The sequence below is a fragment of the Onychostoma macrolepis genome, chromosome 22 (assembly GCF_012432095.1).
Source record: "Onychostoma macrolepis isolate SWU-2019 chromosome 22, ASM1243209v1, whole genome shotgun sequence".
Taxonomy (NCBI): domain Eukaryota; kingdom Metazoa; phylum Chordata; class Actinopteri; order Cypriniformes; family Cyprinidae; genus Onychostoma; species Onychostoma macrolepis.
Window position 1 is genome coordinate 20,818,848 of NC_081176.1, and position 22,669 is coordinate 20,841,516.

Below are 22,669 nucleotides of genomic sequence, written 5' to 3' on the forward strand. Positions count from 1 at the left end.
GAGCAGACACTTTCATGCAAAGTGACTTTCAAATGAGTACTATAAGGGTAATAAGGAGGAACACAATACAACTAGTGCCACTTTTGCTTAAAAAAAAACCTGCTTAAAACAGCCTAAGCTAGTTTTGACTGGTTTAAGTTGGAACCCCAGGCTGACCAACTCAAAAGTGCCCAAAACCCAGCTGGATTAGGCTGGCAGACCAACTAAAACCAGCTTAGTCTGGGTTAAAGTGGCTTTTTCCAGCAGGGACCTTACCAGATTTTAGGCAGAATTTAACTTTTGTGCAAAATTGGAATATCGTATAAAGCAATTGCAAATAAAGCATTGTTTCCATCCAACGAGTCAAAAAGAACAAAATAGTAATTTCCTAAAAAAGCAACTGTACATAGTAATTTTCATATATAATAAATTACTTGCGCCTCAGAGTGAGCAGACGAAACAATAAATGTGATCATTGCTTTCGGAGGTGGGTGCCTGTTGTTTGAGAACGCAGTCGTGTAAGACAGTTATACAGAAATACTTTGATGACAGACTTCGCTCGGGTGTTTAAGAATGACCATAACAACTTTTTAGAAGCTGTGCAATGAGATCAGTCTGCTGGTTAGTCAGCTTATATCGTCCTATAGCGCAAAGTCACATGACTTTTTTTGATGCTCATGGAGGAACTTGTTCGCAAAATGCATTTCCATCTCCCATTATTTGAATTAACCCTTCTTCACACAAGTCAAAAACCACCTCAAGCGAGCGTAAAACTTTTGCAAATTTTATTAAATTTTTTTCTGAAATTTGGCATTTCTATCATTCATTTTTTATGCGATACTTCAAAATGCGCATAAAAACAGGGTGATGGAAAAATAGCTATTAAGTGCTGAAAACTACCGTAAAATAGCATTCACCACAAGACTGAAGTTCACACATTCCACAGGTTCTTGGTTTCTCTCAAGCTGTTGTGCAACTAATCTTATGCAACTAATTGCAATTACAAGATATACAATTCCAAAATAGCTAATTAATTACGACCCAAATATCTTTGATTTAAAAATTCACTTTTTTTGTACGACTTGTGTTTTCAGAAGACTGTAATGGATTCTGCTTTTTGAGAGAAGGTTGGTCAGTTCCACCACTGATGAACAGTGAAAGTGAAGGTTTCTGGAAAAAAGTGTCCAAAAAAAAGTTAAAATAAATACATAACAAGCAGAAGCAACATTGCTGGTGGCATATTTGCATCTGTGAAGCCAAATGTTGCTCTCGGTTCCTCAGAGTTTCCTGAAAGTTACTTAGTTTTATTTATTAATTTGCTTCTAGAAGTTCAGTATGTTTTTTGTTTTTAGAATATTGTGATGGTTTCTGCTATTTGGAAGAAGGTTGGTCAGTTCCAAGTAAAGGTTTCTTGAGAAAAAGTGTCCAAAAAATCTAAAAATAAATACATAAATATATAAACAGAAACAATGTCATCTGTGATGCCAAATATGTTGCCTGAAAGTTACTTCTTGGCTTACTCAATTGCTTCTTGAAATGGTGTACTTCAGTTTTCAGAAGATTGTGTTGGTTTCTGCTATTTGGAAGAAGGTTGGTTGGTTCCACGACTGAGGAACAGTGAAAGTGAAGGTTTCAGAAAGTTACCTTCATTAATTCACTTACCACACAGAGTGGGAAGGGAAATTAATCTGGGAAAGCAAGTTTAGGTAAGAGGCTGCAGACCCAAGATGGTCCTGTATGCAAGCATTTGAATCAGAGCCCAAAAGGAAGACCAGATGCACTGCTCTTCATTTAATAAAAGATTCAAGTCCACCCACAACATTGTGTTCCTATCGAGTATTACTGCTCGCCAGCACAGGAAAAACGAGCCAGCACAAAGCCTCCGCGTCCCTTACAATGACAGGGCCAGAGGTGCCGTGAGGAGTCCCTGCAGACAAGCTAAATACAGACAGTCTATTTTCTAACATGGGGGAGCCTGTCCAGTCCGCTTTACACTGGATGTGCCCGTGTGTGTTTCTGCGTACGTGTGCTTGTGTGTGTGTGTTTGAGCTAGTCCATAGATCAGCCAGCCATCCCTGTCCGAGGCTCTCGGCCGGCTGGAATAAGCCCTGACTACCCTTGACACCCTGACAGAGAGGCGAACAGTGGCGGAGAACTAGTAAGAGAAACTTTGAGCCTCTTGGGTCCCCAGACAGAAATGTGAATTCTAAAAACATGCACATATACACACCCGATTATATAACCCTTCTGCCACAGATATCACAGAGCAGGAAACTTTGCAAGAAGAACAGTGCAAACTGGTAGATGCATTTACAGTAAAGTAAGTCTCGGATTTGCCCAATATAACACACTCACAGGCAACAATCAAACTGCAATGTGAGGATCACAGTTATGTAGATGTGAAAGTAACTACAAAGCAGTCAGTCGTCTCGTTTTCTCTGCCTTGTCACCTTCTCTTTCTTCACCCATGTTCAATTGCACCGGAATAAACACTGTGCACTATGTACTCTATAAAGACAAAGTATATCTTGAACTAATGTCACCAAACGGAGTTTGCTAAAATTGATTAAAAAGTTCCCAAAGGTGTGCGATATTGACAAAAAATTATCTCTCGAAATTTTGGGATTTTTTTTATGATGATAATTTAACAGTGTTTTGCTGAGTGTGTTTTTGTCCTGGTACCTTGGCTGGTTTAGGCCTGTCATGGATAAATAAAAATGACACTAAAATCGCCAGTAGACTGCGGCAAGGCCCTCTCTTAAAGGGATAGTTCACATAAAAATTAAAATTTTGTCATTATTTACTCACCCTCATGTCGTTCAAACCCGTAAGACCTTCGTTCATCTTTGGATCACAATTTAAGATATTTTTAATGAAATCAGGGGTTCAACCTTAATTTTACGAAGATATGAGAATATTTTTTGTGCAAAGAAAACAAAAATAATGACTATTCAACAACTGTTTTCTTTCCGAAGATGAACAAAGGTCTTACGGGTTTGGAATGAAATGAGGGTGAGTAATTAATGACAGAATTTTAATTTTTGGGTGAAATATACCTTTAATGAATGATTCATTGAATAATTCATTCAAATGATTAATTCAAAACAGATGATTCATTTTTTTTTTTTTTTAAAGCAAGCGACTGTCTTTATGAATGGATCATTGAATCATTGGCTCAAATGATTCATTCAAATGAAATGAAACACAGTGTTGCTCTGAGATGTACAAATATCCTGCTCTGGATTTGTTTAAAACTATTTTCATTTCCAAATCAGAAAAAAATGGCCATAGTGTCTAAAATGTACCTCACTTAATATGAATTTCTTCTTTGTTTAACTGTTGTATAATATCAACAAAGCGACACTCTTACTTTATGATTGCCTAACTATATCATATCTTATGAATACAGTATAAAACACAAAAAAACATAAAGGAGTATTTTTTTTATTTCATTACTTGAATTATAGGGGTATTCTAAATATAGTCTAATAGGTTTCATCAGCAGTGAATGCTTTTGGACTCTCAAGACATGTTTTTATTTGTTTATTGAATATACCCATACATACTCACATTGTTAAAACAATTATGATATTATCGTAGGTAGGAATGCACGATATTATCGGAATGATATCAGAATCGACCGATAATGGCTTTAAATGTAAATATCGCCATCGGCCCGATATGAAAAATTATGCCGATATGTCTTGCCGATAAGAGTAATACGTTAACTCACATGTGCTCAGGGTATGCTAGTGATTAGATCACGTCAACAGTGTGGCTCATTCTTGAAGCAAAGTTTTGTCTGAATGATGATTAGGTTCACTCTTTTGGATTGCTGCATTTAATCTGTGAAAGCAGGTACAGAATGAGCGTTATGTGTGTGATAGAGTAAACAGTAATAGCACGTGCAACGGCAGCCTCCCCCGGGTCCTAAAGCCACGGTAAGGAGTTTTAATCTATAGGGGGCGCTGTTAGCCTACTTCTAATTTAATTAAAAGTAAAATAACATTTAGACTGTGTTTCTGATTAAATAAAGCAGTAATTGATGTCATAAAATTATGAGTATGTTTTGATTTAAAGGTCAGAAGCTATCTGCAGGGTTCCTCAAATCTTTCCCTGGAGGGCCAATCTGCTGCAGAGTTTAGCTCCAACCCTGATCAAACTCACCTACCTGTGATTTTCTAATGATTCTAATGATAGCATGCTCAGGTGTGTTTGATTAGGGTCAGAGCTAAACTCTGCAGGAAAGTGGATCTCGTGGGCCAGATTTGAGGATCCATGAGCTATAGCTTGCCTGAAACAAAACAAAACAAAAAAAAATCACAAACATGACACCTGTAAATTAAATAATTTTATATATACTGATTTATTCATTAATGTGTAATGTTTTATTTTATAAACAAATCATAAGCTCTAAAAGATTTAGAGAATGTTTACAACTCTTTTGCTTTAGACCATCTACAAATGTTAAATCTTAAAATAAAATGTTAGGGTTAACACTGCATCTTTCTGGGGGGAAATGCAGCGATTGATATATATAGTTTATTTATAGTTATTTTCAAAGCTTCAATTAACTGTCAAAAAACCTTCATTATTGTTGATTTAATTCTAACAAATAAGTTCTTGTTAAAAACGAACCAAAATTAAAAATATTTTGCTTATAATTTCTGCACAGGAGAGACTTGGTGTTGTTTCCAAACAAAAGGAAATAAATCGGTATCGGTATCGGCCAAAATGAGCTGAAAAATATCGGCATATCGGATATCGGCAAAAATCCAATATTGTACATCCTATATCCTTATCTGCTATTGGTCAAAGAACCAGAAAGTCCCATCCAAACTCACACCACTGGTTGAGCTCCAAAAAAAACAATTCATAACACTAACACATACGTTTTAAAGTAGCTTATAACTCAGTGAACTTTTGTTACTTGACTACAGATTTTCATCAGAGTAACTTGTTGCAAACATAAATGGTGGTGGAGAAAGCGGGCAGTTCAATATGTCATACTTTCTTGGTAGGTTACATATATTTTTCATAAACCATGTTTTCCAGAGGTTTTTTTCAGTGTTTTGTCAGCTGTTAGATTAGCAACCAGGAACACAACAATACAAACTTGGAGTTCAGTCCCTTGCAGCCCAGTCCCTTGCAGCCTTGTTTTCATTTGCGTCCAACTAAATGAGCCATTTACTCTGGCTAAGGTCAATAGATGCCAATTTAAAGAACAGCAAATATTAATGGATAAATGCTAATAACTAATCAAAACCCAATATATGAGGACTCTGAGAAAGTGATGTGGGGTCATGAAGAGTTAATGCCCAAATGAGACTTGGTCAAAACATTGTCCTTTCAAAATGACTTGCTGGGACAGACAAATAAGCAAGCCACTTGTGTTCTTTCATATTTATTATTGTATCAGTCCCACTAACCCTGCAGTGCTTTCAAATACATCAAAGCTTTGTTATGTCTCAAATCCTCCCGCCAAGACAGGCTCTTTTCAATCTGTGCCGAACATCTGATCTTGCAATTTCTCATGAACCAAATTGGATACATTCACAATGCATTCACAAAGAATATCCAGAGAAAATTAGTTGCCCAACTAATATTAGCAAACGAATAGAGTGAGAGAGAAAAAGTGACAATAAAACAGATAGCGAGAGAAACATTTTAATTCTAAACCTCTCACTTTAATGCATAGTGTGATTGCAGCCCATAGGCATCAACAAATTCATAATTGAAATCCAAACACGTACAAATTACTGCCCTGCTGTTGCATACCAGGCGCGCAATTTTGGGCTGCATGATGAAATTATTTGAAACTCGACATAAAAAGATCACGCATGGAAAAGGCTGACGCAGCACCCTAAGGACGGAGTGTGGAAATGATCTACCGCATTGTTTGATAACAATCTCTATTGTTTGATCAAATGTGATTTAAAAATTAGCAATGGAAGCTGCACAGTTAGTAGGGAATGGATTTTACTTCACAATTATAGCTAATATAATCCTTTTTCTATAAGTAGGTGAATAGTTTCTGATGAAATGCTTCACTGAATGGGAATATAAATAGAGTGAGGTGCAAAAACCTGAAAATTGAAAATATATATATATATATATATATATATATATATATATATATATATATATATATATATATATATATATATATATATATATATATATATATTTTTTTTTTTTCACAATTAAGCCTTGAAATAAAATAAAACAAATGAATTTTGGACATTTAAAAAAAAAAACATTACATACAATGAAGATGAGATATTCTGCACTTTTTAGTGGTCTCAGATTGTGGATGTGTTTTAAAGTAATTTCCTCTAAAATCACACACACAAAAAAAAGTCAAATATGGCATAAAACTGTGCCTCACTGTTCAGAAAATCTGGATTTTTTCACCCCATTTAATCCTGGAAATAAATACAGTTTTCACATTTTAGACATTCAAAAAATCATTATAAAGATGAAATATTCTGCACTATTTATAGTGCATTAATCATCTGATTGTAATTACATTTCTTATTATGTTATGCTGATATTAAAAAAAAATAAAAAATAAAAATGCAAAAACAACACATTAAATTAACATTTTAATAATACAAACTGAGGAGCATTTTCACTAGTGGTCTCACACTTTCAGATGTCTTGGGAAACAGTTTCTCCTGAATCACAAAAGTCAAATGTAGCTACCGCCAGCGAAAACGTGCCTCTCTCTTCCAGGACAGAAATGACATCTAACCCCCGTGCTAATAAGCAATCACACAGACAGAGGCCCATGAGGCCTGCGGGTCTGAGGAATGGCGTAGAGCTTCATGGGGAGGTAGAGAGGCATAGCAGTAATTAAGCAAGCTGAATTGAAGGTGCCGCTCCCTCCCTCCGCTCCTGACAGCTCCCATTTGCTGTTTTTTTTGGGTTTTTTTAATAGTAAAAGCCGAGCCACTGTTCCTGCCCCCCTGTATAATTGTGTGCAAGCCCTGAACTGTGAGGTGCCTGTTAAGTGCGAAGGTCTTGCGCTAAATCTGCTTCCGTGCCCCCATTCTCCACGTTCTCGCCTGAGCACTTTGCAACTTCGCGAGCAGTCCCGTCATTCACACCTCCCACTCTTTCCCGACACATTCAAGTTTAGCTCTGAGAACAAAGGACTGAACTTAAAACTGTTGTGCAGTTCCTGGAAAAAAATAAATAAGGCTGTGCTGATTCAATCATGTATTGACATACTGCGCATTAGCATTTGTCGACTTTTTCTCAATATGTTGTATCAATAATTTAGATCAATGTATCAATATTTTTTTATGTATTTTGCATTCATATCATGTCCTGAAAGTCAAAACTGAAGAAACAGGTTGTCTAAATGAGCACAACAGGACAGATTCACACAGATTCACTTTTGTGTTTGGTAAAGTTTCAGTCAAGGTTCAATTATAATATTGCATAAGAAGCCTTATCAGTTTTGGTTTGCTGTAATAATCACATAATTTTGCCTTCACTACTTTTTGTCTTTGTCTTTTACTTACCAAAATCCATTTTTAAGCACATGTTAGGTTTACGCAATATTTGACTGCACTTGAAACTGAATCGAACATGAGGATGAATTGCGTTATGATGTTTAAGAGATCATGCAGATTAAATGGTTAATGGCTGACCAGTGAAATAATGAAAAAAATAATAATAATTTCTTGTGTGATAAGTCTAAATGTCAAGAAAACTATCTACCTTTATTATAAGAAAATTAAGTTTAGATGTCAAGAAAACAACCTTTATGTTATGTTGAGCTCAAAAGAAAACAAAACGATAACGCATGGCGTCATAAGGCTTCTGTATTATTGCAATGCATCGCGATTTGTACAAAGTGTATCACTTTGATTAATGCAATTACAGTATTTTGTGCTGCAGGTAAGAGGAGCTAATATCACTGATCAAGTAACTAAAAAAGGTAATTTAAGTATCTAAATATGTGCACGCAATGTTTTTTTGGGGTTTGCTAGATTTCAGAAAAACAACCTCTCTTATGCGAAAATTAAGTTTAGATGTAAAGAAAACAACCTTTGTTGTTGGCCTCTTAACGCTTCCATTTTATTGTGAAGCAATTTACTAAATTGTACAAAGAGTATAGCGTCTTTTGTGTTGTAGCTAAGAGGAGCTAATAAAACTGATTATAGTAACAAAAAATGTATGTAAATACGTGCTGCTAGCATTCGTGCGTGACAACAAGTGAAAGTTTCTCGTGAACGAGCTTAGCAATCGATGCCACTTTCAGTGTCACTCGCAGTTACCATGTATCATGTAAAATACCGTTAATTCGTTGACCACCTTCCATGAAAAAACCGCATGAGGGCTTGATTTCCTTCGAAACTCTCTATCAGTCATTGTCCAGACAACAATATTGTCCCTGCCCTCACCTAATTACTTTGTAATGAGTCTTGTAATATAAGCCGTGCGCTAGCGTAACCTGTAAACCTTAATTAAGGCAGCCACCTTTAAATGTGCTCAACCTCAATGTACCAGAGCAAAACTATACGCACGTCACCTAACATGGAGCTGAAGCGGCAAAAAATTATATTTCGAAAATTTTATGTTTGTATTATTCAGAACTAATGAATGAAAGTCAAATCAGTCAAATTACACATTAAACATTTATCCCAGTTCTGTTTGATACAGTATTAAAAAATTGACAACTGACAAAATTTGCAACTGTATAAATAGTGTACAATTTTGGACTACTGCAACTGTGGATATGAAAAAGCCTCAATGCATACTGAAGAGTAGCTTCCTAATACATATGCAAGACTTGTTTGTCATGGCAAGACTCAAATAGGTCTAGATCCGCTATTGTGTTGTGAATATGAAATATGGTGGGGTGACACTGTGTCTTGCGGCATGCTGGGAAGTCCTCAGCCAGAAACGCTCTGATGGTGCACCGAGTGCAGGAAGGGTGCGACGGAACAAAGACACTTCCTCAGTAGGCTACATCTGTTTCTCCTCCTCTCTCTCTCTTTCTGTCTTCCGAGGATGGCTGGCATGCGAGCAGTGATGCCAGCAGTGGCAGCTTAACCTATTTTCGGAAATACCACAGATTTCTATTAATAGCCCTGCTGAGCAGCAGGCCTCTCCGCAAATCCCCGACGGGTCCCACAAACTCACTGATAACATCCTCTCCCAGATCACCTTTCAGCCATGCTCATGTTGTAGCATCACTTTTCAATACTAAAATAAAAACAACAACCGTATTCAATAACGGTCTGAACTGTAAAAGGAATATTGCGATAAAGCAATCTGAGAAAGATTCTGGAGAACTTCGTCTACCGCACAATTCCACTTCCAAGATTTCACAGAAAGAAGATAAAGTTAGAAAAAGTTACTATACTGACATCTTCAGCATCTTAATATGGACATCATAGAACTTAAACTCTTAAAAATCTTTACCAATAAACTCTATCGCACGTTTTTCAACCAGTGGGGTTGCAAACTATCCTTATGATTGCGTACAGCTAACAAGACTCATTAGCAACTTTTGCAAGTGTAGAGAAAACTTGCTTGTTGATATCAAAGCATTAAATCATCATGTATCTAATCAAACTTTATGATATTTTACGAAAAATAGTCAAACTGACACGGACAGGTTGCGCAACGCTCCAGAAAAAAAAAAGTACAACCCAAATTGGCTAATTATCAACTTTTAAAAGTGTGGGGGAAATTCTTTCTGTAATTTTTGGTTGTTAACATCAAGGTATCAAATCATCAAACATCTAATAAAATTTAGTGCAGTATTCTGCAAAAATTATCCACCATTGGTAAAAGCTAGTCAAATTGACATCTGACTGGTTGCGCAACTCCCTAAAAAAAAAGGAATAAAATTACAGAAAATAAAAGAAAACACAACCCAACTGGACTCGTTATCAACTTTTAAAAGTGTGAAGAAAATGTTTTACATATTTTTTTGTTGCTGATGACAAAGCTTCAAATATTCATGTATCTAGCCAAACTTTATTGTATCCTTTGCAAAATTGTGCTATTGGTAAAAGTTAGTCAAACTGACATTGGACAGGTTGTGCAACACCCTAGTAAAACAGGAATAAAATTATGCAAAATAAAAGAAAATACCACCCGGCTGGATTCATTATCAACTTGTAAAAGTGTAGAGAAAAGTCTTTCCATATTTATTGTTGACGACATCAACAATGCATCTAATCAAACTCTATGATATTCTGCAAAAAAAGATCTATGTTTTGTGTCAAACATAATATGTTTTGTAAGCTGAAAACCATTAAAAGCCAATGAAGAAAGCAAACTCAACAATCTAAAACTAAAAAGAAATTTTCATTTTTAGCCTAAGTCATATTAATAATTATGCTGGGGTTATTCATCAATATTAAAATGACTATTAGGATACCAATTTTGGTACTTTGTTAGGTTGTTGTTCAGCAATACCAGTTCAGAACCACTGATCTAGTGTGCTAGAACTTCCCTTACCTAAAAATACTAATGCAAACCTGATGTTTATGCACAGTCTTATCTTGTCATACTCTCAACATCGTGACAGTGTCCCACGTCTGCCCCGCCACACCTCCCCTTTCATATTAAATCCTTCTGTTTCCACCCTCTCCTGTCTGCCGGGGTGGATCTGGCTCTCCCATCCTGTCAGAAAGGCCCGTCACTCCGCCAGTGCCTCCGGATTAAAGGCACCATTTGTTTTCAGTGGTTCTGACAATCACTCCATCTCTCTCAGTCTGTTCATCTATTGTGCTTAGCCTTCTGCCTTACTGTCATTTTTCCCTGTCCACTCCAGCTCTGTGTGTGTGTGCATGGCATTTGTCACAGCTCTCTGACTGACATAATGGCCATGCCCTCCTTCCTGAGATCAAAGGAAGTGGAAAAAGGCTTTTCTGCTAAAAATTCCAATGAGGCATTTACATATTTCCAAGCCATTCTCATCAACGGCAGCAGAATCCTTCTATCGCTGTTCATTAGTCAACCGTGCTGAGTGTTGATTTATTTTCCTCTCGACAATAAATCTTTAGTTCAGGAAGCTCGAAAAACCGAAACAACAGTTTGACTGCAGGAAATGTCGGAAAGAACAGTCATGTCGGTGTATCATACATTTCATTCTCTGTCATCATTCTCCCTTTCCCTCCATAAAAAACGGCACCTCTGAACTGACCTTGTAAACGTTTACTGTGCAAAACAGTAAACAGAAAAGAGTAAGTAATAAGCTTTATCCCTGAGAATTGACCTCCATTTAGAAATGGTCCAAGAAAATCTAGCATCTTACAAGATGAAGGGAGTAATTTTTGCACCAATAGCATTACCAAAAAATAACTCACTGAATAAAACATCCTAAACCAGCTGGTGCAGGCTGGTTTCTCTGCAATGCAAATATACAACTTGTTTTTTTAGCCTGACCAGCTGAAAAATTGGCAAAATCCCTCTAAAAAACATTGCACTAAGACTAGTCTGGGAGACAAGCTAAGCAGCTAAGACTGTATTTTTTTTCAACAGGTATGACTGTTTTCAAACAGGTTTTGTAACCACTTCCCCCATTTGCCATTGGTAAGCCAAAGAGACTTCAACTTACACCACTGGTTGTGCTAATGTTACTATAGCTATGTTTCCTTCACGCTGTTTTTATGTGCATTTTGATGTATTGCATCAGAAGCGAGTGATGGAAATGCCAAATGAAACAAAAAAAAATTAATTTGCAAAAAAGTTTTGCGCTCACTTGAGGTGGTTTTTGACTTGTACAAAAAAGAGTTAATGCGAATAATGAGAGATGGAAACACATTTACCGAATAAATTTCTCCATGGGCATCAAAAAAAAGTCATATGACTTTGCATGATGGGACGGGATAACTTGACTAACCAGCAGACCGGTCTCATTGCAAAAACAATTGTTACGGTCATTCTGAAATGCCTGATCAAAGTCTGTCGTCAAAGTATTTCTGTATAATTGGTATCAACAGGTATCCACCTCCGAAAGCGTTGACCGCATTTATTGTGTTTCGTCTGCTCGCTCTGAGGCGCAAGTAATTTATCATATATAAAAAAGATTATATTCAGTTGCTTCTCCTACTTTTCTTAGCGATATTTAACACCAGTTTATCAGGAAGTGACAATTTTGTTTTATTTGACTAGTTGGATGGAAAAAGGTGCTTTATTCGCAAATGTTTATGCGATATTCCAATTTTACGCATAAGTTAAATTCGCAACTTTGGATGGAAACATAGCTTAAGTCAGGCTGGGGTGCGTTAAAAGCACTGTTGGTATGGTCGCAGTTTCTGTCGTTAGCAATATTTGAGTTCGACGATTGATTGTTTTCTGAAACCACAGTTCCAACAAACATTTCACAGTTGTTTGGTTGGAACTACAGCTCTCAACTCTGCTTTGAAGCATAGTTGGATAAATAGAGCAAAACACCAGAGAACACAAATATCGAAGTAGTCCTTAAATGTGATGTTTGTTATTTACAATAATCTGACATTAATCTGATCTCGAACTGAATAATTAGCAGAAGTTATTACTCCACCACCTGCATGATGCCATTAATGATTAATCCATATTGTTGAAACAATGTGGTTCAAATCACACGTATGTAACAAAGTTAATGTGGTTTTGGGAAACTGGTTAATTTCCCCATCAATGCATCATACTACATATGTTGTGTATGGAAAACACACCCCTGTGCGAGTGTCACAAAATTGATTTATTGTTTTGGAAAAATTAGGCAACAAATGGTTTACTTGCATTATTTTCTTTACTCTACATATTAAGCTATATTTGATGATGAAACTTGAAAATCATGTAAATGAAATTTACATAATGATAATATTACCAAAAAAAAATAAAAAATAAGTTTTATCTGTATAGTAACATTAATTATATTATGTTTATAAATTAAGCTTAATTAAAAAATATTATGTTTAATAAATTAATTTCATCGAATCCTACAGCAGTGAGTAATGTTTTTGAATTACAGAGCAATCTGGTTAAGCAGCACAAAACAGAGGGAATCGGTTGGACTTTTCTATTAGGAAACACAACAGACATTATGACACATTTGAAGACCAGCTTATTATCCACCATAAAAATGGTCACAAGGGAGAGATTCACTACATCTTAGAATAGCGCATCAATAATTTCGCTTTTGTGTTCTATGCTCGGTCCACAAAACGGACATGCTACGGAAGGTCACTGAACCTCTTTCCACAGAGGGTTGTCTAGAATACTCTACTGTAAGTGCCATCTCCTGATGAATGGTAATGGCTTTAAAAAAACACATTTTCCACCTAAAAAGAAAAATAAACTTCTCCGCATGGAGGAAAGTCCATCTAAAAGCAGGTAAAGGGGAGATAAGTGGCCAGTTCACATGAAAAGACAAGTAGCTCAAAGCAAAGCTCGCTGATAGAGGAGGGAACATCTCATCCTGACATTCAGAGCTATGGTTCCTGCCAGGAGAGCTGCTGAAGTACTGCATTTTTTATGAATCGGCCTTGTTGTGTATTATAGTATTTACAGATCTTTGCGACTTTGGACTGTCAGACTTTTAAAGAAGCCATTTGACATTTCAGCCAATGGCATCCTCTAATTTAAAACCTAATGAAAATCACTCAATTGCCGTTTTTATTCATTGGTTGACTTGTTTCCTATTTAAACTTGGGAAGTTGGGACAAAACATTATCATTAAAAGGCTTGTAGCTTTTAGTTTAAAAACTACAGTTTGCTACTTTGGACCATTTTGGACCAAAACAAATTAAGTAAACACATGTGGACAATATTTTTGGTCAACTTAAAGGAAAAACTGTGAATTGTAAATGTGTTTATATCATTAAAACTTTTACAAAGTCGGAAAACTAATAGACATTAGTCTACTAAAAAACAACACTCCAATTTCAATTTAATGAGGTTTTACTAGAAAACAAGCAAATAAAATAGACTAAAAAATCTCTGTTAGGAAGTGTACTTATCCAAATAAATTTTCATATATGAAAATGCTACTATGAACCCAACATTGGTTCCTGGTAAACCATACAAAATATGTTTTATCTTTCTGTTAATAAGGGATTTGTGATGTAATTTTTCTGCAAGGCTTTGAAACAATCTCAATCCTAGCTTAACTCTTTATAATACTGGAAATAGCATAAAACCCCTTTCAAATCACTGTCCAACAAGGTTAGCTTTACATTTACAAGCACTGAACTTTTCTACAGCTTGGCTTTCAGCTTTTGCAAGGACCCCTGCTGTTAAATCCATTAGCTTGGGAAAAGACAGAAATTAAAATTGTTTAATGCTTCATCAAATTATTTCGAAGATGTCTATCGTATTTCTCAATCCCTCATAAATGCATTAGCACAATAGGTCCCTTGAAAGCAGTTAAGGATTGACACTCCATAGAGGCAGATGTGAATGGAGCTGCATTAAGCACAGACAATCAGACAGCATCAGGTTTAGGTCTAAAGAACCTTGTATATGTTTGTGTATAGTGTTTAAATGTTCTCCATGCCTTTTGTATTGTAAGCTTGTGCAAGCTTATCCTTGGACATCTTCACCTGCAGAGTGCAAAATGTGTGTAAGAGGCTTTCAAAGCAAAGCAACAATAGTCTACTTATGCTAAACGCAGCAAGAGATCTATATACCACACTCACATACGATTACAAATACAGCATAGCAAGTGTCTCAGTGAAAAACCCATTTTCAACTCCATACTAAATTAAAAAAACTTTAATAAAATGCTGAGCTCAACTGATCACAGGTGAAAAGCCTGAAGGGGAAAAGCTCACCTGTTAATACAAATCAAGAGACAGCATTTGTTAGGCCTGTTGAACAGACCTCATAATAGCTGTTCATACTGAACACCGCAGGCTAAGATGACTACAGCATGCTTTAATTGCAAAGAAGCAGCCACTGTAGAGGGACAAACCAAGTGATCCGAACGACCGCAACCTCAGACAATAACTACAGTTGCTAATCCTCCTCCGTCATTATGGTCATGGTTTATTACCGCGCTTAGCAAACTAATGCTGTGTTTTCCTGTGTGGATTAGCAAGCTGACTTAGCGCCGAAGCATGTTCCCCACTCTGAAACCTACATATGATCCCTTTAGTCCGGTGAACCCTTTAAAACAGAACTTAATGATGAAACAGACGCACAAATATCTTGTTTTGCCCTTGTCTTCAGTGAAATTTTGTGGATTGCGTATATACAAACAGTAGGCCCATCCCAATGAGTACTGGCATTAACACAAATCATTCATCTGCTGTGCTCCTTTGTCACGTTTCAGATTAAAAAGAAATTACATTAGCATCCTCACCGATATTTTAGCCAAACATTTAAACAACCTTGGGGTCTACATCACCAATGCAGTCCATATTGAGACTACTCGCAAGACTGCGCAATCTCTATAAGCTGACAAAAAGTGTATGTAAATATTTGCTGACTTGTTCTTATCTTCACATCCCCTCATAGAATAATACATAAGATGAAAAGAAATTCCATCCTGAAGAACCAATTCTCTGTGCAATCCTTTAGAACTCATATTCAGTTCCTGTCCCAGAGGCAGCTGCATCACAAGTATAATCAGGTAGTTTAGGATGAAAATTGAAAAATTGGGCCTATGATGTTGTAATCTGGCACTGACAGGACGTTCAACTAATATGTACGGAACCAGCCATAATAAACTCAAAAAACACACACAAATCAATTATTCAGCAGTGATGTTAATTTGTAAGTCTTCAGGAATAACCTATAGGTTTTAAAAATAGTGGGGGGTTTATTTACATTTTTTTTTTTAAATCTCACATCCTTGTTTATTACCAAATTACATTTTGAGAAAACAGTGGTTTCAAAATCCCACATCTGAGGTACAATTGTGCGTAATTTATGCATAACAGAATGTCTTATTAAGTATTATTAAGCACAGACCTTATTTTACTTATAAATGGAAAATCAAGATTTTAAAACCTCATTGGAAATTCCTATGGGAACCCAATGGCTTGAAAATGCTAATTATCTTCTGGGTTTAGCACTACAAACTAAAAAGCTCTGTATTTAAGATGTCTAATTGATGGGACTATTCAGCTCACAGTAATGCACTAGATAAGGTGTATCCACATAGGCTTGACATCCGTCAATGCCCAAGAGGACCATCATTATTGAGGAACGGTCAACTCAGATTGGATCCTCCCTGGTGTTTCTGTCTTGTATTATTTGCTGCACAAGTTAATACCTCAAATAATATAACAACTTACATGTCACCATTGATGCCATTTGATCAAAGAAGGATAGGCACGCGAGTGCCATTTCGCCTCAGAATTGGCGCGCTTTCATAACGGTCGACTTGTGGTAAGTAACTTTCTTAAATTCCCTCTGAAACGGCACATTTTGTCATGCGTATCTTATCTAGAGCTTAACCATTTGTCATAGAAACCTCAAATTAAGAACAAAATTAATATTTCACCTCGTTTTCTCGAACTGTTTGGTTTGGTTTCATTTAGCCAAATGAAAACGTACAACTCTCGCCCACGAAATCATTATATATCTATACTCTCATTACTCTGAGATGTTCAACACAGTTAAACCCCATATGAAGCAAGGCTTCTCACTGGGTAAATATCGTGGATGAACGCTTGGGCAAATAGAGCCTTATTAGCATAATTATAAACACACCACTGAAATGAAGCCTAATAGTAACTGACACTAACGAAGACAAATGCGAATATTCTGTTTCCGACACATATCGCTTGAGGGGAATAAATGACAAGAACGAGATTATACCAAAATAGAGTTTTAATTTTAGAATTGTCTTCTTGTTTGAGTGGGATGACGTATTCTATGTCAACTGTCAAATAGAACGTCACGCGCCACAATGTAGAACGCGCCGTAGTTCGTTATGACGCACAACCGAACGTGTTTTAAGCGCAAATATGATCAGATAAGTGAAGCTGCACGTTTTTCTATTCTATTCATATTTGTGCGTGTTTCATTACTCCGGCACCTGTTCGGAGCTTTTAACAGCTCTGTTTTGTAAGATGCTGAACAACATCGAACATTTCTCTTGGTGTGCTATTATATTAATATAGCCTACATATAATCATATTCAAAACGCCAGTTCGTTTGCGAGAACTGCATATGTCAGATTGAACAAGGATGCTCTGGGGTGGTGGGAGTAGGCTATTTCCCCATTGTAAAAGATGGAAGAGGCAAAAGAAAGTCTCTTTAAATATGAATTTTCTTCTAAACCTCTTTGCCCCTGTTCAAAAATTAAACTGCCATAGAAAAAGGCAAGATTCCCAGCCATATTATATGATGGAAATACATAATATTCATACAAGCAACAATGCAAAGGTTCAAACTGAGAAGATAAGTTCTCTCTAAACGATTCAAGTGCAAAATAGTGGCTAAAGGGGCCTGATATTATAGTTTCATCAGACTGTATAGCCTATATGTATTTAATGTTGACATGACAAAAATGACACGTATGATTTATAATAAATATTACTATAACGCATGCGTCACTAATGGATGATGTGCACGAGACAAAATATATATATATATATATTTTTTTTAACATTATTGTAGCCTAGTGTTTACCGTCGCAAAATCACAGACTCTTATTAAGGGAATCACGCGTTTACCTTTGTGCATGCCGGTGTATCGGTCCTTTAATACTGTCAATTCGTGGATTTTCCCAAACTGTTCGAATAATGGTTTCAGGTCTTTTTCCTCAAGGTTCCGCGGTATTTGCCCGATAAAGAGTTTTATGGCATCTTGGTCTTTCATGGTGCCGTTCTCCGGATGAATGGAGATGGATTCTGACCCGTTCATGGGTTTAGGAAATGGGATCTGAGCGTACTGGTGCTGGTGCGGGATTAGGAGGAGTGGATGTTGGGTCGGTGCTGCCCCGGGTCCAGTGAAAAGCAGGCTGGAGTAAGCGGGATGGGGCGGCTGTGGGTGCTGCTCCCTTCTTGTCTCAGTCTGAGTGAATCTGGCCATTCTGAGCTGGGAGCAGACTGGATAATAATAATGACAACACACACACATACACATACACACACACTGAGAGAGAGCGAGCAGTCAGCTGGAAACACAGACTTACTTTCTCGGCGCTACACATACGCACACATACACACATTTGGAGGAGATGTTTAGGGGTGGGGGAGACGCCGCGCCATTTCTTTCTCCAGAGCGACACCCGGTGGCCAACGCGGGCTATCAGGCCTGCCGTCGGCGTGGATCGCCGAAAAACACTTTCGTTTTCCTCAGAGTACTTTAATGCTGAATAAAAACTGGACAGCAAAAGGATTAGACGTGTATGGTCCGTTTGAGCGTCTGAACTCGGAGTTGAATACGATAATAAAAGGACGTTCAAGTTCTGTTTGGAACGCTACATCCGGGTGAAACATCCGCAACTAACGAAAATGTATTAGTGATTTAGCCTACTATCATAACCGCACTAGCTGATTTTTGACAATCTGTTAGTTAAGTGAGGGGATCTGTTATTTAATTTTATCACCAATGGCAGTTGTAATTTTAGTTTTTACATGTAGAAATGTGTCATTATAGCATCTAAATGTGCAAGGCCGTTAAAAGTAATAAACGATGACTAATAAATGAATAAATGTAGGCTACAGACAAAAATAATGCAATAAACATCAAATGTAACATGAAACATGTACATAGCTTTAAAAATAAGAACCAGCATGAGTAAATATAATAAAATCACGTGCCCCGTGAAGCCTACTTCTTACTGGTTTTACTGTATTTTAAAAGGTATTTTAACTTGCTTTTTAAAATAAAATGAATATTTTCACTGTAAATTATAATTCATACTTTTTATTTCCATTAAACATAAAATTTTCACAGAAATTTACAGTTAAAAAAATGCATATATTTTTCAGTTAAATGTAATATAATTTTCACTGTAGCCTATGTGCTATGGTAACTTATTTGACAGGTTTAGCTGTAGAATATTTACCCTTTTTCCATTAAAATACCTTACCTTTTTTAAAGTGTAGTAGCATGATATTGTTTGTAACTGAATATGTTAATATCATTATACACAAATGTGGTAGTTTTTGTTTGTTTGTTTGTTTGTTTGTTTGTAAGAAAGGTATTTTGTAATCTCAGTATGAATAAAGCTTTTGTTACGGGGCTGGTCTTTTCTTCTTTTGTAACTGATCTTTTCTTTTTTTCTTTTTTGGCTTTAAAGTAGGCCTTTGACTGTATAGTATAGAGTCAGAATGGCAATGATATACACAACCATAGAGAAAAAAGTACTAGTGCATTTTTGTAAGGGAGGCCATTAGAGAATTAATCTCATATGCAGACATTATCTGTCACTATGGTTACAGTGTTATTCAAGACTGTTCTGAGAATACATGTGGGAACTGACCTTATAGCTACCTGTCCATGAAGACAGCTTTTGTCTGCAATTAGATATACAAGACAACTTGAAAGACTCGTTAGTCATACAGTAGTCAGTTCCAAAAACTGTGTGAATGTAGCTGTATTTTATAAACTAAAAGCAAACAGACGTAACAATGAGACTTTTGATTTAGTTTTTGTACTTTTTTATTGATAAAACATAGAAGAATGACCTTTGATCGGGTTGCTTTCATCAGTCAGAATAGCAGCATCGTTAACTGAATTTGTTGTTTAGAGTTGTTATAGAAGGCCTGCTTAGATCTCACTTCACGAGTTCATGTGCCCATATAATCTTAGCATTAGTGGTAAACGGATTTGGCTTGATGTCTGCAATGGAGGGCTCAGAGAGACTCCGATAGCCCCTCTATAGACAGAAGGATAAATGAAATAAATATGAATAAAGGAGGAGATGGGGAGGAGGAGGGATGCTAAAAGAGCTAACGACGGAAGTGGTAAGAGGCTGTTTTTATACTCGGATATTAATTGAAAGATTAGATGGGCGTACTCCTCCCGAAATTACGTTAATACCTTCACATCATTGACAAAACGCAACAAGAACATCACTTAAAATTTCACTACTTATGATATCCTTGCAGGACATACTAGGAATTTGTTTTGTTAGGCCTGAATAACTGGAAAATATGTATCCATTTCCATGCATATTTCATATAACCATTCATGCGAAGTCCCAAACAGTTGCTTAATTAACAGAAATTAGTATTTTTTATGCTGTTCTCTAAAATAGCTGTCACATCGCTACCCTGGTGTGAATGTTGAATTTGTGAAAAGAACGAGAAACACAATGGGCTTTTGTAAACTGACAGTATTAATGTTTTTAGGAACTCTGTTTTGAGACAAAGCAATTTCATAACTGCAAGTGATGGAGCAATATCTACACTTCATCCTCGTGGCAGGAAGTGGCATTGAACTTTTATATAACGGATCAATACTTCACTCAAAAGGGGCCTTTCAGGAAGATATGTGACAGTAAAAAAAAAAAAGTGCAATATCTCAAGATCAATCAGTTTTGTAATTGTGTGTATTTGTTTTTGTGTGAGTGGTGGTGGTGGGGGGGTTGCATCTTTAGCAACTTTTTTTGTCACAAATCTATTTTATGTTTTGTTACCTGGCTCCCATTTCGTATGTAATGCTCTTTTTTATGATGCAATCAATTATTGATATATAAAATCAAGTTCAGCCCAATTTATTTTTCTTATGAAAGTAAAATGGTCTTTGAAGATTTCATGTTGACTTTAAATTTAAACTTGCATTTGTGTTTACAATCAATTAACTTTAAAAAATGTAACAGAAGTAGCCACAGATAATTTCTTTGATAATAACATCACAGTGATTCACAGCTATCAGTGATTGTCTTGTGAAGCGAAAAGCTGTGTGTTTGTTAGAAAATTAATCATGAAGATGTTTTTAACATAAAACTGTTGCTTATGGAGTCCTCTACCCATAATATTGCTTTCTCCAGTAAAGCATTGTCTCCTCTGAATCAAATATGGACAGATCAAGCACCATTACAGCCTCGTTCAGACTGTCAGCCCAAATCCGATTTTTGTGCAAATCAGATTGAAATCCGATCATATTTAGATAGTCTGAACGGCAACGAACTACATGAAATCCGATTTGTGCAAATCTTTTTCGAGCTACATTCGTATGTGGTTTGGAATCCTATTCGAATCGCATTTCTGGAAATCCGCATTTAGTGTAGGTTTTTCACATCCTCACGCCACGTAAACGTAAACACATCAGACGTTTTTGCAGAAAACATGCTGAACATCTGCAGAAACAAGCTTGCGTCATTGTGAAGTGCAAGTCAAGCAGAAAACACAATATACTGCTAGTACATGTACCTCTTTGAGTTTTGAAAGTAGCGGAGACGGCAGCATGGAATAAAGTCGCATATTCCAGCTTCCTGTGTTTCTGCCGCTGCCTCACAAGACGAAATATAATAATACAGCACAACTGCGACGGCAACATGTTGTCATGTTTTAAGACAACATCTGTACTGCAAACTGTATTGCTGTTACTGTTGTTTTTAGCGTAGGCATAACAATGCAACGGCATTACCTTTGAAACAAATGCACATTCTGTAAAAACGAAAGAGCGCTTATGGACACACAAATCGGATATGAACAGTTGCAATACGCTGTGTGGAAGGTCAGTTATTCAAATCAGATTCCATCCGGATATGCACAGAATCGGATTTGGGCTGACAGTCTGAACGAGGCTTTACAATCGAAAACAGTCTATAACAATTCTAAATAAACATGTTGGTGGGGACAGTTCAAGAGATAGTTCACCCAAAAATAAAAATTCTGTCATTAAATTAATCACCCTCAAGACCTCTGTAAGAGCTTTCTGACCCTTCATAGACAGCAACGCAACTGACACGTTCAAGGCCCAGAAAGGTAGTTTAGGACATCATTAAAATAGTCCATGTGACATTAGTGGTTCAACCGTAATGTTGTGAAGCAACGAGAATACTTTTTGTGTGCAAAGAAAACAAAAACAATGACTTTATTCAACAATTTCTTCTCTTCCGTGTCAGTCTTTGACACACATTCACGAGAGTACCACGCATGTGTGTGGTGCTCCTGATGCAGGAGGATGGTCTTTTTCACTAGAGGAAGCCTTATTATGGATCATGGACTCATATTTTGTCAAGAAGCACAAGTTTAAATTTAAAATGCCTTTATGATGGATATGTTTGTTACAAACACACAGCTTTTCTCTTCACAAGACATTAATTGCTGGACTGGAGTGGTGTAGAATACTTGTGGATTATTGTGGTGTTTTTATCAGCTGTTCGGACTCTCATTCTGACGGCACCCATTCACTGCAGAGGATCCACTGGTGAGCAAGTGATGTAATGCTGAATATCTCCAAATCTGTTTGAAAGAAACAAACTCATTTACATCTTGGATGACCTGCGGGTGAGTACATTTACATTTTTGGGTGAACTACTCCTTTAAGTAAGCAGGTGGTGATGCAGAATTTGGCAGCTATTTTTAGGCCTGAGTTTGATAGAAGTGTGAAGAGTGAGAACTTCCAGTTCATGTGCTTTATTGACCACCACCATTAGTATTTCGCCTGGCTGAGGGGGTGCGACAAGAAATCAATGACACCAGCGCTAATAGCGCGAACTGAAGAAGTAGCATTACAATTTAACGTGCGAGAGTTTTTTAGCCGCTGGTTGTTAAGCACTCAGTGGGTGTGGAGAGGCAGTCAAGCTTGGCCTCCCCAGTCTGCG

At 36.7% G+C, this 22,669-nt stretch overlaps 1 protein-coding gene across 11 annotated transcripts in view; it reads right to left on the reverse strand.

Moving 5' to 3' along the window:
* The window catches only part of celf5a (cugbp, Elav-like family member 5a), a 231,436-nt gene extending 212,913 nt beyond the window's left edge, over positions 1-18,523 (reverse strand). For 5 of the 11 annotated variants that reach the window (XM_058760787.1, XM_058760784.1, XM_058760782.1 and 2 more), the window contains exon 1: positions 17,619-18,518. In XM_058760787.1, coding sequence (XP_058616770.1) covers positions 17,619-18,030 — 412 coding nt within the window. In that variant the 5' untranslated portion in view covers positions 18,031-18,518. Of the gene's footprint in view, positions 1-17,618 lie in introns of all 11 variants that reach the window. The other 6 variants (XM_058760780.1, XM_058760783.1, XM_058760786.1 and 3 more) reach the window with 6 other exon arrangements.
* Positions 18,524-22,669: the final 4,146 nt, after the last annotated feature.